General features: G+C 39.5%; 1 protein-coding gene across 3 annotated transcripts in view; it reads right to left on the bottom strand.

Moving 5' to 3' along the window:
• Nucleotides 1-18,318, bottom strand: part of CHCHD3 (coiled-coil-helix-coiled-coil-helix domain containing 3) — a 286,910-nt gene that overhangs the window by 174,166 nt on the left and 94,426 nt on the right. For all 3 annotated transcript variants that reach the window (XM_046021609.1, XM_046021608.1, XM_046021611.1), the window contains exon 4: nucleotides 1,875-1,992. In XM_046021609.1, coding sequence (XP_045877565.1) covers nucleotides 1,875-1,992 — 118 coding nt within the window. The remainder of the gene's footprint in view (nucleotides 1-1,874; nucleotides 1,993-18,318) is intronic.

The following is an 18,318-nucleotide window of genomic DNA, read 5'->3' as shown; positions in this document are numbered from 1 at the left end:
AATAGACAAAGATCTTTACCTTATAGTCTAACTTTTTTTTAATATGCAGGTTATTTTAAGAGTTATATGAGGCTATGTATACTATCACCTATGTTTGGGGAAATACATATAAACACATTAATATAAATTTTTATACAGACTTAGTGGAATGTGGAAAGGAATATAAAAGTAATAAACCAGAATGTTAACAGTTAATAAAACAGAATGTTAACAGTGATTATCTCTGGATAGTGATAATTTAAGTGATCTTCATATTTTTTCTATTTACTTTCTGCTCTCTCCCAACGAATGCTTTCTATAACAAATAGTAACAATACAGGGGGTTAACCTTATAAGTAAGTGGGGGATCATTAGGGTACCTAAATTACTATGGGGAGTCATTTTGCTTTGGCCATGAACTACCACTCAGCTGTCTAAGAACACTTAAGCCAAAAGAAATCAACTATAATCCTGTCGCATAAATTCTACTTTTATTCCCTAAATGCTATTAGGGCTCCATTTGGCTAATATTATGATAGGTGCTAAAATCTGGAAGATACTGTTATTCGCCATCTATATCCTATAACCCCAGAATCAAGAAAGGAGAGACCTTCAAATCAGCTGTCCCCAAACATTTCTTTCTTGGTCCATCACTTTTGTTCTGGCTTCACGGTCTACCCATTCAGGCTGGACCCTGGATTAGTCTTTGGAGAAATGGATTCACTACATATTGGCTTCCTTTTATTTTCTCTACTGTCACATGACCTCTCCAAGAAAGGACCAAGGGAAAAAATACAAGAGAATATAAATTAACCCTTTTCTTATCAATTTTTAAACAATTCTCAATTGCCTACTGAGATAGGGACAACCCCCTCAGTCCTCCATTCTAAGTTCTCCATTATATCGTCTTATTTTACCTCTCCACTGAGTTCCCAACTATACTCCAAAGAACACTAAAGGTTCTGATAAGTGACATGTCAGTTTCTAGAAGGCTGAAGCTGGAGGTAAGCAGTCAGGACCCTAGACTTCAATCAGAGCAGCCCTACTTTTACCTAACAATGGAAAATCGTCTAACTTATAATGCACAAAGAAGACAGAACCGTTACTCAGCCATTAAAAACTACATTTCAGAAGAACATTCACTGATTAAAGAAAATGTTCATGATGTTAAATGCTATATGCAGCATTGCTCAAATTCTTATGTATTCTCATACCTACAAATTCTGAACACATTCTAAGTATGTAACAAACTTAGGAATAAACATTTTCTAGAGGAAACACATCCCAGTGTGAATCATGGTTATGTAAGAATGACAGATTTGTGGGTGCCTTTTAAATTTTCTCCCTTCCATTAATAATCATTTTAAACATGTTTATGCTATCTTTGCTTTTAAAATTTTTTTTCAATATTCTTTAAAAAAAAAAAAAAAAAGGATCCCCTTTCTTTAAAAGATTGTTCCCAGAAGACTTTGCTCTGCATTTTTCCCTTTCTAAACCTTACTCACCTTTGCCGGAGACTTCCCAGACTAACATCTGGTGGTAGCACACAAGATAGGCTGCCTGCCCCAGAGGTTTCAAATACGATGAAATCAAAATCCAGGGGGTGGCAAGGAGAGCAAACAAGCAATATCCCTTCAGGCAAGATGCATGTGCCACTGTCTCCCTGTTGATCTTTACTGCAGTAATTCTCAAGTCACCTGCCTTAAAAAGCCCTTCACAGTTAATCTCAGCAAATTGTCAACAACTTGTAAAAGGTAAAAAACCAAGAAAATCTAAGCAAAGAGAAAGAACGTGCATTTGTCAACACTAAAAGCTGGCAAGGAGTGCTTAGCTTTTCCCAAACATCAGAGATCTCCTTGTAGACAAGACATTTCTACTAAATCTTTAATACTCACCAGGTGCTTTGCCTTGGCTCGTTCTTCTTCACTTGATATCCGCTCTCGAAGAATAGCTCTGGTTAACTGCTCATTAGCAAAAGCCCTCTCTCGGTCCAGTTCTTTGCCTTGCTTTAGTCTGAAAAGACAAGAAAGGACTAACTCAGAAAAAAATTATTTTATGAATTGTTATTTAATGAAATACTTAAATAATAAAAAGAGAAAAAGCCAAAATCACCTTGACCTGTAACTTACTAAAAGCGGGTATATTTTCTAATAAGTCCCCATGCAGTCTCTACCCAAGCATTTAAACTAGCGGAGTTCAAATCCATGAATAGTTATTTGTAAGACTGCTAAACTAGTTTTGCAAAGCTCTTCTTATGTAAAATTGAAATGTGTCCACCTAAAAATTCCATTCCTGGTGCCTCTTGTTTGTCCTCCGGCGACACAAGCAGTAAATCTAATTAACAAGTCATCTACAAGGCAAATATTTAAAAGTAACCATCATCTTCCCTTCAAAACTGACCCACTCAACTGTTTGTTGAATACACACCAGCCCATGCATGAGGCCCTGATGATACAGTGCTGCACAAGAAGGATGGGTCCCTGTCCTCATGGATCTTACATTACAGCAAGGAACTAAAAACATAATTAAGATGTCTTCCCCCTCCAGATGAATTACTCCCGTTTTCCAAGGATCCTCATATGCAAAAACGGCCAGACCTTTGAACAGCAGGGATCCTCACTTCTGGAATGACTCTAATTTGTCCCTTAGCCCCAGACCAAATGTAGCATTGTGGACATAGTCTAGAAAAAGAAGACAGCGGAACTTCACCTCCCAAGATCTGTACACAATACTAATTCGATTAATGAGTCATCTGACAGCACTGGGTTTATCGGTAACCTCATCACACAATTACATCATATTAAGTTACAATCCACTTAAAGCCCCTCATTGTCCATGAAAAAGATAAATTACTTTGGCACCAATTTTCACCATAATGCCTGGCACATAAAGGCATTCTGTAATCACTGAATGAGAGTACATTTTAGTCTAATCTTATGGACAAAGATTTTCTGATTGCCTTTTCTTCTCTTGAGAGAATAAACCCCTCTATACCATCATATCCCCAAAGGTATAAGTGATGCTTTAAAAAGAAAAGGTAAAATTGTTATGTTGGTATAAGTGAAATTCCAAGTGAAATCTACTTTGTAAGTGGGAATGATGAGCACCAAATTGAATTCAATACTAGTCTATCAAATTTTAGTTTTAAAAAGATTTTTGAAAAGAACTAAATAAAAACTTGTTACTATTTTTAAGTTGCCACATCATCCAGATACTCTGAAATTCTCAGGTATCAATTACAATCAAATTTCATTATCAATTATAATTAAAAATATAATCAGGGGGTGCCTGGGTGGCTCAGTCCCTTGAGCATCAGGTCATGATCTCATGGGTCCTGGGATCAGAGGGGGTCCGCTTAAAGACTCTCCCAATCTGCCCCACCCCGCATTTTCTCTCTCTCTCTCTCTCTCTCTCTCTCTAATAAATAAACAAAATCAGAAATTACCTTGTAAAATATACTCCTAAAAACTGAACCTGTTTTTATGTCTTGAATAAAGATGACGAAATACATTAAAACCTGCACTCTGAAATTCTCTAATGCAAAAGTAACCTCTAGAAGCTTTTCCTTAAGCAGTAAGTACAGTTACACTTACACAAACCAAATTTCTCCATATTATTTCACAGTTCAGCAGCATCAATGCTATCAGTACAGTAACTCAGCGGACGTGCATAATCATAAAAGAACACGGATAATTAGAAGTCTCGTCATTTGTGGAGAGCAGCAGTTCTAAAAGCATCCACAGACCTCAGCAGCGGCGGCATCTGTGGGACTGTGTTAGAAAAGCAAACACTCGGACACCACCCACATCTACTGAATTAGAAACTGGGGCTAGTGCCCCACAAACTGCCTCTTAATAAGCCCTCCAGGTGATTCTAATGCATACTGAGGAGAGAGCCACAGCCCTCAATTACCAAAATATACTCTACCCACGTAGGTCCTGGAGATCTATAAAAGGAGAATAACAACAAAAATGAAGTGGTCCACATAAGCACAGTGTGCTGCTAACTGCTGAGGTTACTGTATCCGATGACAAATCAGTGCAGTTGAAGAACTGCACTAGCACATCTCCTACAAGGAAAAGACATTACCTAGGTTACAAGTCAGGTGGAAACTAAAATAAAATGATAAAAATTACTATCACTGCATAAATCACCTATGACATGTCAAGAACTGTGCTGAGGACTTTACATACATACACAAAGTGTTTTAAAAATCACATTATTAATTCATTCACATAAAATGAATTCTATACAACTAGATTTTCTCCTATCTACCACATGTGGTATATCATATTTTAAAGTACTGCCTAACTAATAACTACCTATTTTTCTAATTTGGTTTACTTGCATATGACATCAATTTTAATTACAAATGTGGTAAAAAGGAGCTCAACTTTAAAAGTTTTGGCAAGTTAATGAAAAAGAAGCCAAACGTGGGCACGAAAGCCTTCAATGTTATAATAAAAATAAGGATTATCAGTTTGTAATACCTGGTACAGATGCACAAATTTTGAAGTTGGGAGTCCTGGGTCCAAATCAAGGTTCTAGTACATACTAGCTGGGTCAATACTTGAGTTAACCTCCCTGGGTCTTGTTATTCTGAGTAAAATGAACCACTATAATACCTACCTTACCGGGTTCTATATACATAAAGCACTTAGCAGAAAGCACTCAACACTGTTAGGTTAAGTAATAGTCATAACAATAGTGCCCATTATGGTGGTCAGGAATACAGAAAAAGCAGTAGTTTTCTGGAAAGAAGAAACTCTCCCAGTTCACTAAATACACCATGACTATATATGCTTTGTCTTCTCCATCTTTCTTTTTTCCAAGTTTTCTCTGATAAGAAGTTCTGCTTTGAAGACACGAACAGACATTCTGCAAAGGCATCCAAATGGCCAACAGACACATGAAAAAGTGCTCAACATCACTCCGCATCAGGGATATACAAATCAAAACCACGGTGAGATACCACCACCTCACATCAGTCAGAATGGCTAAAATTAATAAGTCAGGAAACAACAGATGTTGGTGAGGATGCAGAGAAAAGGGACCCTCCTACACTGCTGGTGGAAATGCAAGCTGGTGCAGCCACTCTGGAAAACAGTATGGAGGTTCCTCAAAAAGTTGAAAACAGGGGCGCCTGGTGGCTCAGTGGGTTAAAGCCTCTGCCTTCGGCTCAGGTCATAGTCTCAAGGTCCTGGGATGGAGCCCCACATCCAGCTCTCTGCTCAGCAGGGAGCCTGCTTCCTCCTCTCTCCTTGCCTGCCTCTCTGATTACTTGTAATCTCTGTCTGTCAAATAAATAAATAAAATCTTTTAAAAAAAAAAAAATTGAAAACAGAGCTACTCTACAACCCAACAATTGCACTATTGGGTATTTACCCTAAAGACACAAATGTAGTAATCCAAAGGGACATGTGCATCCCAATGTTTATAGCAGCAATGTTCACAATAGCCAAACTATGGAAAGAGGCTAGATGATGTCCATCAACAGATGAATGGATAAAGAAGATGTGGTCTATATATACAATGGAACATTATGCAGTCATCAAAAAAAAAAAAAAAAACACGAAAGCTTGTCATTTGCTACAACATGAATGGAACTAGAGGGTATTATATCAAGCGAAATAAGACAATAAGAGAAGGACAATTATTATCATATGATCTCAATGATATGTGGAATTTGAGAAACAAGATATGGGATCACAGGGGAAGGGAGGGAAAAATGAAACAAGATGAAACCACAGAGGGAGACAAACCACAAGAGATTCTTAATCTCAGAAAACAAACTGAGGATTTCTGGAGGGGAGGGGAGTGGTAGGGATGGGGTACCTGGGTGATGGACACTGGGGAGGGTATGTGCTATGGTGAGTGCTGTGAGTTGTGCAGTACTGATGAATCACAGACCTGTACCCCTGAAACAAATATACATTATATGTTAATAAAAAAAGGAAGATCTGGGGCGCCTGGGTGGCTCAGTGGGTTAAAGCCTCTGCCTTCGGCTCAGGTCATGATCCAAGCGTCCTGGGATCAAGCCCCGCATCAGGCTCTCTGCTCAGTGGGGAGCCTGCCTGCTTCCTCCTCTCTGCCTACTTGTGATCTGTCTGTCAAATAAATAAATAAATGAAAATCTTAAAAAAAAAAAAAAAAAGGAAAATATGCTTTATTTTTATTATCTTCAAGGACTTCCAAACTTAAAAACTGACAATGACCTGCAGCCCTATCCCTTCATATGCTCCCTCGTTTCTTTCCCACTTGCCTACACACACACACACACACACACACACACACACACACACACACACACACCCTTACATATATATGTTTGTGTCTGTATATATAATGTGATGGGCAATAAATTCTTATTACCTATCAGTAACTCTACTGTGCAATCTAATAAACCTATTTTTTCAGCTTTAAAATATGATGGTTGAACTATATAATCTTAAAGTCCCTTGCAGGTAAAAGTTTTACAAACATTAAACATTAAATACATTATTCTCCATCCCATAAAAACTCTTGAGAAAGTTGGTGGCAGAAGATAAATGAAACAAAGGAGTACTACCTCCAAATTTGATCATTTCCACTCAGAGGGCACTTTATTTCTCATCTCATCCTTAGAGTTTCCCACTACTTAATAAAAACTATGAACTAGGTAAGAATAAATGGGATTCACAAATTCATTCAATATATAAATTACTGGGTGCCAGACAATATTCTGATTACTGAGAACAGAATGGTGAGCACGAGAGACACAGTTCCTATCCTCAGGAAGCTTAAACCCTGATGCACTTCTTTTTTTTTTTTTTTTTTTTAAAGTGAGGTTGCTCTGAAACGATATGGATGGGAGCCAATATCTGAATTGAAAGCAGCCCGGAGAAGGAGAACGTGTTTTAGGGGAGACATCAGTCGGGTCCAGAGGTACTGAGAAAGGCTTCTCTTTAGAGTTCAGTGTGTGCCTGCTGTTTCAGACACCAAAGGCTGAGAGACCCAGAGTCACTGAGGGAACACTGTTAACACACACACACACACACACACACACACACACACAATTATCAATAAAAAATTAGTGCAAGGCTTGGAAGAGTTTCTGACACTTAAAACTAAAAAGCTAAAAACTTTGCAATTACAGAAACAAATTTTAGGAAAAAAAGTCTAGAAAAGTTTAGAAGTTCTGCTTCCTTTCATATGATTCTGGAGGCCAGAGTTTCAGATAGATGTATCACTAAATGAAGTTTCCTTTTTACTTCAGAAGTAAAAGCAACAGAGGAAAAATTTCTAAACTGTTGTATTCATAATTTCCCCATATCTCTCCTCCACGAGATTCATTTATAGTAATACATTTCTTCTAATTAGTTTCCTCTTTCACTGATTCATGTAGATCATTTTTCAAATGTTTTGCAACACACACACACACACACACACACACACACACAGCCTGTATGCTCAGAAGCTCCCAGTTCTTTTCAGAGCTTCTTCACCAGGGCCCTTGCTTTGATTGTTCCATCAAGCTATTCTACTCGATGACCATCTATGAAAGGTAGATGGCTGTACGATCATCTCATTGTTCTCTCTGAGCCAAGTGAGATGCCCCAGCTTTCCGGGCCTGAGTGCTGCTGGCCCAATGATGGAGCCACACATCAGAGCCAGGTTGTTCTGGAAACACTCCACAAGGCAAGCCAGTGAAGTGCTCGTTGACAATAGAAGGCAGCAGTTTACTGCTTTGAAGGTCCCTGTTAGGTGAAAAGGAGGCATGAGATAGAACGGGTCTTTGATTAGTAACCCGGGTTTCCACAGCTTTAAGAATTATCTCGAAATAAAACTAAACAAACCAAGCATCCTAGAGAATACATTCCCTTTATTTATTGGCATTCCCCACTTATTATTTCAGATCTCCTGGTCTAATATTATTCTACATTAAGCCCTTGATTTAAGTTTCATTTAAATCTCCTTCTTTTAAATACATATCTCTCCTCATTTAAATTCTCTAGAGTTTTAAGCAAAGAAGTAGGAGTTTAGTGTAAACTTTTCTTATTTGCATTAAGTAATTGGATAGCTTGCCTAAGCTTAATGAAACAAATACCAGGCAGCTCTGCCCTTATACTTCAAGCCCTAGCAACTTAGCTGTTTTTCTCGGTATATTCTCAACCAGGTGAGAGATTTAAGATAAACCAGCAAAATGAATTTCTAAAAACCAGCCAAATCTCCTGTAATGAATTATTACAACATGTCCTTTTAAATGGAAAAAATATACATTCATATACATTCAGCTTTCACAGATATCTAAAATCTAGTCCTACATGTTTCAGTTTCTGTATAAAAACCCGCCAGTATTATTTGATTCCAAATAACCTAAAGATTTCAAGAAAATGGGAAGGGCATTTTAAAGATAGCTGTAGCTATGCATTTTTTTTTTTTTAATGTAATCAACCTCATTATCCTCCAGGAAGGAGGCATTTCTATCCCCCTTCTTTCACAGGAAAAAGACTGAGATGTGCAAAAGTACATGGGAGACATAAAATGACCTATCTGATTTCCAAAGCTATGCTTCTTAAACCTCCTAAGGAGTCAACCCCTCGATAGGAATTAGATCCCATTACATTACTCACCTCTATGGTCACAGAAGAACAGTTTGTAGATCTGATATTATTCATAATTATTTTTTAAAAGCTCATTTTTTATTTGACTCCACTATATCAAATCAGAGTTTGCCAAAGTCAAAATTATTACCAGCCCTTTCCCAAAAGTGGCTTGGATTTCAGGGGCCCTAACTGTTTCTCTGAACCTGGACATTGCTCATGTTGACCATACACAAACACTCAGATTTATCTTCATATAGGCTGACGTGAAAGTAATTCTATACAATTCTAGCTTAGAAAATTACTTTATAATTTAATGTATAAGGCTATTACATTACTGAGGAAAGATGACAAGAACCTCAGATAATGTGGGAGAATAAACCGGAAATGAAGATTGTTAGAGATAAAGTGATTTGATGAAATGATTTATCTGCAACTGAACTGTGACCATTTTACAGAGACAATATCTGCAAAGTATTGCAATGCACTTGACTCAGGAAGACTGTTTCAAACACTGGAAGAGAAAAATGAGCGACTACAACCTCAAAGGTCATTTCCAGTGCTAATGATGAATTTTATTTTAAGGCATCATACTTTGTCAGAACATGCTGAACCAGCATTCAAAATACTGTTTACCATTCATTTTTTAAACAGAAAAGCTGAGCTGGGTAATTCAACAAACTAATTATTAGACTATTAAGAATAATCATAGAACAAGTATACAATTTTTTAATAGTTAAGACTTCATAAAAATAAAAGAATATAGGAAGCTTAATACTTCTCCACTCAAATTATTTCAAATACTGGAAGCAATGTTTGTGCACTGAGGTTCCAAAATACACACATACAGAGGAATGTACATTAATACAGCCATGTTACAGTCATATATAATAGCTATGTGTCTATAAGTAACATTTATATGTATCTATATGTAACATCTTGATATACAACAGATAAAGAGTTAGTATTTAATAATGCTGACATTTGGGCCAGGCACAGGTCTAGGCACTTGTCAGGTGTAACTCACAACCCTATGGAATTGATTACTATATTCTGGATTAGAAGTGGAGACAAAGAGAAGTTATGTAAAACCAAAGCATTTGTAAGTTAAATAGTGCCTGGCTTTGGCAGGCATTCAATAAATATTTTTGAAAGAAGGAATACAGAGTATGAGCATAGTTTAATATTACAGAACATAGGTATTCTTTATATAATGGTAATTTTGCAATAAAGGGCACTGTCTTGGAAAGCTGAAGGACTGCAATCTAGCAAACCATATAATAAACCAGTATTATTTAACCAGCATTACAACTTCGCTTTGAATATAACTAAGAGGACATTTATTTTGGTCATCTATGTTTCTACATAAATATCATTTAAAATGCCATCCAGAATTTAACAATCAAGATTTCCTTCCTTTGCACAAACACATTTTTTAAAGTGATTTTAGCTTATATTCAAAGGTAGTCATAGTCTGGACATTTTCCTGCAAAGCTTCAAAATGATGCTGGAGGGAAACTCAGCCTATAACAGGAAGCCCACAACTTTTATTGGGGATTACCCAGAGCCATAATCCTAACCCGCCCCCCAACCCCAAGCTCAGATGACTGCCTCCCATCCCATATCACATATTATTTTGTAGCTAGAGTTCCTATTTCAATTCTCATTTAGGGAAAAAGATCTACCTGTCCTACTTTTCTAATACCATTTTCTTACCGAATACATTCTCTACTGAGTGAAAAATACATTTATATTTGAAAAGAATTCTGATTTTTTTTAAAATTCTGATTTTATTCTCAAATTAAAGTCACCATATCCATGGCTCGTGCACCTCCTTGTCCCTTGGAAATTCACAATTAAACTCCACAGGAAGAACTTACAGGACAACCTGAAGCACCTTTGCCTTCCCTCTCCTAGAAGGACCTATAGCCACTTCTTTATCTGGCTTAAGCTGACTATTTAAAGGCATCTTAAAACAAAATAATCAACTTTTAATTTTATACATCAGTTGTCACAATATTCAAAATACAACTGGACAATGGTCAGAGTGGAAATCCAGAGACACCAATAAATTGTGGATATCAACTGTTTCATAGAAGGAGGAGGAGGAAATAACCCTGCATGACCTGAAAGTATCTATAACTTTGTTACTTGTCTAGAAAGTATCTACACTCCAGCCTATAACATTCCTTTTGAGGGTGCTGGGCGGGTTTATGTACTGAGATGCTGGAGGAAGATAACCACAGAGTCAGCTGGAGGAGAAAGGGTCTAGGGCACAAATGCAGGCATCGCCGGAGCAAATCCCCGTCACTGGCCCGCGTGGGACACAACTTGGGCAGGGACCAGTGACAATGTGAGCCGGCTTCCTCCTGTAGACAGAAAGCTAAGACCTCCCTGGTTCAGTGACCTAAGATACAGGGGAGGCTCTCTTACAAAAGACTCAGCTATGAAGAAATGGCAGCATTCTCACTATCCTTAAGTATACAAAACACGCATCAAATCTTTTACAATGATTTGCATTTATGCTGCTTCTTCATAAAAGACACACCTCGCCAGGATACACTTTCTTTTTTTTTTTTTTTTTTTTAAAGATTTTATTTATCTGACAGAGAGAGAGAGATCACAAGCAGGCAGAGAGAGAGAGGGAAAGCAGGCTCCCCACCAAGCAGAGAGTCCGATGCGGGGCTCGATCCCAGGACCCTGATATCATGACTCGAGCAGAAGTCAGAGGCTTAACCCACTGAGCCACCCAGGCGCCCAAGATACACTTTTTGAAATTATGTCCTTGTCAAGTTGGTAAGTTTGGGGAAACTTTTGACTGGAGACAGACAGACAGAGAGAGAGAGAGAGACAGAGAGAGAGAGAGATTACCATTCTCCTTCTAAGACTTGCAGAGGAAAAAGAATCAATACCTGTTTTCTATTTCAAAGAACTTTCAAGCTTCAACCAAACTGCAACCTCTCACCCTCCACCGGCATTATGCCTCTGGAATGTACACACACCTCACTAACTCGATCCATCTCTTTTATGGGAGACGCTTTAATGTTAGAGCTTAGCGGATTCCTCCATCAAGCCCAGAGTAAACATTTTTAAGGAAAGAATGATGACACAAAGTTCTTTATTTTTCTTTTTTAAATCAAGTAGCCTTCAAATTTCTGGTTTTGACTCATATACTGAGCTCCTAATTTGATTGATGCATAAAGGTTAATGACTCTCGTTTTCCTAAGCTGAGCTTGATATCATCATATAATCGTGTTTCTTTATTCTCGTTAGTCCTTATAACCCTGAATCGTACCTTTCCTCCTATTTTGTTTGTTTGGTACACTTTTGCCAACCCATTAATTTTTAATTCACTTATTAAGGCTCAGACAGATACTTTAAGTGTATGTTACATACTACACAGCTCCTGAGGGGGTGGGTGTGTCTGCGTGTTAACACAATCTGGCAGCCTTGATCTTTAAATGGGCAATGCGGCCAGCCACAATTATTAAGAGTACAATAACTAATACTTACCTTTATTTCCTCCGTTTTATATTATGTTCACTATAAATTTTACTTCGTTACCTTTTTTCCCCTTCCTTGTTTTCCAAGGTTACCGTATATTCTCTTCCCCTCTCAAAAAGCTCTACAGTGTATTTTCTATGCACTTAGTGGTCATTCCTTTCCCCTCACAGATACATCATCCCTTGCTACTGTTTAAAAACACAATTCCTACTATTCTCTCAACCACTCCTCTCTGCAAACTCAGTAAGATGAAGTCATTTGAATACACTGACTTTTCCCCAGAATCTAACTCCTTTATCTAAGAGTTCGCTATCGAATTCCTACAATTCTTGAGCTCTCTCTTCAAGGCTTTCTCACCAATTTCAAGAATCCACACGAACAGTACCTTGAATAGACATCCCTGTATACCATTCAGACATACAATGCAAAGACTGCTCCTCATGGGTGCTTCCTCTCCTCTCCACCTTTCCCTGTACTGAGATCTGTTGTAATCAATTTGTTATTTGGTTAGAATTCTCTTTTTAAGTATTTTCCTAAGATGGTCTACTACATCAGATACTTGTCTCTGACTCTCAGCTTCACCCCTCTTCTAGCCTCTGCTTTTGTGATGTGAGAGCCATCTAAACCACACTTCTGCTCGGCAGTTGGGTCCCTCTTTCGCTCTGCCAAAAGAGGGTGCCAGCAGGAGACTGCAAGGCTGGGGAGAGAAAAAAGGCACTCTCCTGTTTGCTGTCTACGACTTTCAGCATCACTCAGGCCTCACTATTTTTTTTTTAAAGATTTTATTTATTTATTTGACAGAGAGAGATCACAAGTAGACAGAGAGGCAGGCAGAGAGAGAGGGCAGCAGGCTCACTGCTGAGCAGAGAGCCCGATGCGGGACTCGGTCCCAGGACCCTGAGATCATGACCTGAGCCGAAGGCAGCAGCTTAACCCACTGAGTCACCCAGGAGCCCCCAGGCCTCACTATTTAATCCAGGTCGCCCGCACTTGCAAAAATCAACCTCACTGCATCCCACGCTGGAGACATCAGCCCTACCAGGATGCTCCTCAAAACCTGAGTCCCCCACACACTGGCCTCTCCTCCAAGCTCAGAGACAGATGGCAGCACCACCAGCCAGGAGGCACCTCATCCCCTGAAGCCGAGCAGCAGTTCACAGAACCCCTCCTGCAGGTTCCATGTTTTACAACTGCGGCTGCTTCCCGCCAGGGCTACCTCTGGGACACCTGCAAGCTGTGCCGTCCAACACAGTCAACAGGAGCCACAGGAATGGGGCCACTGCAAACTGAGATGTGCTGTCCGAATAAAGGACACACTCGTGTCCTTTTTTAATACTTAGTAGGAAAACAAGAATGTGGTGTCACTAATAAATTCAATGTTAAAATGATGGTATTTGGGATATACTGGGGGAAATAACATATTTTAGAATTCTTTTCACCTATTTCTTTGTACGTTTTTGACCTGACTACCAGACCGATTTTAATTAATAGAAATGTAACATGAGCCATCGATGTAAACAGCACTGCCTTAGGGCTCTTCTGTGTTGTGGGTTTCCTCCTGCCTTTTCGGCCCTTACATACTTCATTAACAATTCTTATATTAAATTCTCTCTGTAGAAGCAACTGATGAGTTTTGCCTCTTCGATGGATGCTGGCTGCTAGCCAAAATAATATTTCAAGAATAATAAATTCTCAATATCCTCACATGCCCATAGGTCCTTTTTTCACCTAACAGGCAAATGAGAGCTCAATACAGAATTCGGGAGTTTCAGCCTTCTTTTTCTCGGAATCCTGAGAGTCATCCCACCTTCCAGCCTACAGGCTGGCAGAACCAGACTGATCCCATTTCCTTTATAAATTAGTGGTTCCTTCTTTCGGGCAGCTTATAGGATCTTCTCTTTATCCCAAGAGTTGAAAACTGTTAGGGTCCATGAGTCAGTACACGTCTGCTCTCATCAACCCTCCTCAACAGAGAGGGGCCCTTCCCTGTGCAGACTCCAGTCTGTCTTCAGCTCAGGGAAATGGTTCATTCCATTCAACTACCACTGTTTCTCTATCTCTTCCGTTTATCTCCATCTATGATTTAATCTCTTTCATCAATTATAACGTGATGGTGTTGCCTTCCCCATGGTTCAGTATCTACAAAACCAAGATGCACATTCAAATCGATGTATTTTACAATCAAGTAGCAACAGCTGCCAATGCCACTAAACATCAAAAGCACCAGTGAAACACTCCAACAGTTCTTGCCGGAAGCACCTTTGTGAAGTGCTCCTCTCATCTGTCTTTCTGCCTGGCTGCAGCGCCCAGCAAGTACCTTCTTTTCATCTGCCCCCTCCCCAGGGTGTAGGCCCAGATGCTGGGCTGTGTTTAGCAGCAGTACCTGTTCCACAGTGGGGAACCAGGCAGTCTCCACCCTTGGGACCCGGTGGTGCATCACCAGCTGAGAAGTTTTCAGCTGCCACCCCCTCACCAAAACACCCCCCATCCCACCCCCGTCAAAGGAACCAGGAGAAAGTCTCTCATTCCCATCTCTCTCCCAGACCAGCTGACGGGCATTCACACAGGTGGGGACGCATTCTGGTGATCCCTGTGCTCTGCCCAAACTAGCCACTGACTCCCACCCGTCCATCACACGCTCCTCTAACCAGCAGCAGCTGGGAATGAGGCTGAAATTGAGATGGGAGGATAGTGGACATGCTTTCGATGCTTTCAAGCCTCCAACTCACTCCCTAATATCCTCTCCCCTTTTGACATTACTCTTCTATTTTTTATCTTTTTTAACACTAATGGGTTTGTTAAAGCATTTTAACTGATTAAAACATTGGATGAGGGATGCCTGGGTGGCTCAGTTGGTTACGCTGCTGCCTTGAGCTCAGGTCATGAATCCAGGGTCCTGGGATTGAGCACCACATAGGGCTCCTTGTTCAGCGGGGAGCCTGCTTATCTCTCTGCCTCTGCCTGCCATTCTGCCAGCTTGTGCTCTCTCTCTCTGACAAATAAATAACTAAAACCTTAAAAACACAAACAAACAGGGGCACCTGGGTGGCTCAGTTGGTTAAAGCCACTGCCTTCGGCTCAGGTCATATCTCAGGGTCCTGGGATGGAGCCCCACACCGGCGCAGCGGGGAGCCTGCTTCCTCCTCTCTCTCTGTCTGCCTCTATGCCTGCTTGTGATCTCTGTCTAATAAATAAATAAAACCTTTAAAAAACAAACAAACAAACAAAAAGCTCTGTATGAAACAATCCAGGGTACTGTAAATTAATTCTTATGTAAATAATCTCCCTATATCGCCTTTTCACTATAAGCTGCATTTTCCTAAAAAGAAACTTCGGGGTATAACACAGCTCCCTTGTACTATAAACACTATGAAGTTTTCATACATATAATATGTAATATGTAATATATGCATGGTGAAAACTATTAACACCTACACAATCAAATAAGAGCAATTTCACATAAGGACAGAACAGCATGGCCCAGTTTTGCAGCTAATAATAATCAAGCATAATTGAAGGACAGGTCTTAGGAAATCAAGGAATAGACAGAATGCCTATATTGCAGAGGGCTGCTTTGATTAAATGTTGCACAGTAGTAAGTTCAAGATTAAATTCCCTGGCAAGCACCTATTCTATAATCCTGGTGAAACATGCAGCCAATTGCCGCAAAGGTCAGCCTGAGAGAAGAGTGATGTCCTCTTTGGAAAGCTGAAGAGCCTAATGAAGTTGTATGTGAAACGGAAAGACACCCCCACCCCCACCCTCCACCAAAGGAGTAGATGCTGCAAGACCAATTCTGTTCTCAGAAAACTAATGGAAATCCACTACAACAAAAGGATACACGGCCTCTTAAGAACCAAATTTTCCAAAAACGAAATCTTGCCATTTGCAAAGATGTGGATGGAACTAGAGGTTATTATGCTACATGGACCAAGTCAATCAGAGAAAAACAATTATATGATCTCTCTGATATGAGGAATTTGGAAAGCAGGGTAGGGGGTTGTAGGGGGTAGGGAGGGAAAAAACGAAAAAAGTTGGGATCAGGAGGGAGACAAACCATAAGAGACTTTTAATCTCAGGAAACAGACTGAGGGTTGCTGGGGGGTAGAGGTGGGGAAGGGATAGGGTGTCTGGGGGATGGACATTGGGGAGAGTATGTGCTATGGTGAGTGCTGTGAATTGTGTAAGCCTGATGATTCACAGACCTGTACCCCTGAAACAAATAATATATTATGTGCTAATAAAAAAAAGAATCAAATTTTACATCATTGAGCACGGCCACAACTGTTTTTATTAGCTAGTTAAACACAAACTTAGAAAAGAATATCCATCGGTCTCACATGTGAATAAAGATGGCCCTATATTTTTCACCCCGACTGCTCTGTAACCTCAAAAGAAATACCAAGAGCTGAAGAGGCCTTGTCCCTTAGACCAAGCTCATCTGTCTGTTACAAGTCACCTTGGTCTGCACAGCGAGTACAACAGACAACATCAGCACCCACCAGACTCACCAGGTCATCTCCACAGTGCCTTCTCCCTAGATAACAGCAACCAATTTGCATGGCTCTCTGACACTATTCATCAGCTAAAAATTCATTCTTGGGCAGAGGTTTTATTTCTAGCATTCCCTATGAAATCATGCTAAAGAAAAACAAATTCTAATAAAAACGCATTGATCTGAAAGCCACACTAAGCAGTATACTGGATTTCATTTAATTTTCACCTTTAAACAGAACATGAGAGAGCAGAAAGACGTATCACAAGAGCCAAAAAGGTGAAATTCTGTATGACTTCACCTACTCTCACTCTAGGGCTCATGTTCATTCCCTTCGCTTGATATTTTCTGACTCTAAAGTAAAAAATCACAGAGACATACTTTAAGAAATAAAAATTATTACCATTCAGAATTCACATCGAAGATAACAAGGAAAGAAACAAATGGAGCCACCAGAACTGAAAATGCATTGAAAAATACTTTTTTCTTCCCCCCTGCAAATTCGATCCGTGGCCCCTAGTTTAGGAACAAGGACTCAACCTGCAGGAGCCGGAGCAGGACCTCCAGGCCTTGCTGGTAAGAAGTCTACCAGAACACAACTCCAATTCACTCTAACAAAAGGCATTCAGACCCATGTGGTCCTTTTACTCTCTGGTTCATTTCATTTGTTATTGTGAGTTCTGAAGATTTTCACATACAACTTATGCCATTTAAATGAAAAAATATGCATAATATTCAACTAATAATATTATAATAGGTACCATTTAGAGAGTACCTCCTTGTGCCAGGTATTTTAACGGGTGCTTTACGTACATTACTTCACTTAATCCTCACACAAATCCCACAGAGTAGTAGTTATTCATCTTTCAGAGCTAACGAAACCAAAGCGGAGAGAAGTTAAATACACTGCTCAAAATCACGTTAAGAAAGGACGTGGTAAGACTTCTATTCTAGCTTTCTGAGTTTAAAAACCATGTGCTCATTACTATACTACATGATTTGCCTATGTGAAATCAAAATGCTTAAAACCCCCCAAAGTAAAATATCCAGTGCTCCGATTCAATTATATTAACATACACATCTAGTCTTTCTTCCCTCCCCTAACAAAGCCCTCCATCTTTTGTCATTTGGCCATAATGCAACAGCAAAAGCAAACACAGACGGCAATGTTACGTGGCAACAAGTGGCTAACAGAGGATCCAGAATGTGCTTCCCCTCCTCCCCCCACTCACAGACACCCGAGGTTCAGAAATCCTGCTACAGCACTTTTCCAAAGGTATAATCTGAATATAAAATGACATTAAGTGAAGAAGCATAAACTAAAGATTACAGCCATGTTGATTATGACTACAAAATACTATGTATGTTGGGTCTTTTTCTCAGAGTCAGAGTTAACCAAGACTGCAGAGGTAATACACATTGATCTGCAACATAATTCTAAGTGAGAAAAGGAACTACAGTGTTGCGTTGAGAAGGGAGTGTGCTCATCAGGCTTTTGAGCCAGACTATTTACTCCTGGGCAGCCTATCCAGAAGAAAAGCACTGTAGGTGGTAAGCAAAGCAAGGGTAAGGAACTACAAGATTAACTACAGTTAGAAACATCCTGGGCACACTGCCTACATGTTATACACAAATGCTTAATAACGGAAAAACTTCAAAATGATTAGGTAAACCACATCTACTTACACAAATAAAACTATTTCCACGATGTTAACAACCATTTCTAAATTCCAGCTATATTATTGGCCTGAGGAACCA

This window comes from Meles meles, chromosome 10 (genome assembly GCF_922984935.1).
Source record: "Meles meles chromosome 10, mMelMel3.1 paternal haplotype, whole genome shotgun sequence".
NCBI classification, from domain to species: Eukaryota; Metazoa; Chordata; class Mammalia; order Carnivora; family Mustelidae; genus Meles; species Meles meles.
Note: the sequence above shows the minus strand (reverse complement) of the source record. Positions and strands in the feature narration are given on the sequence as shown.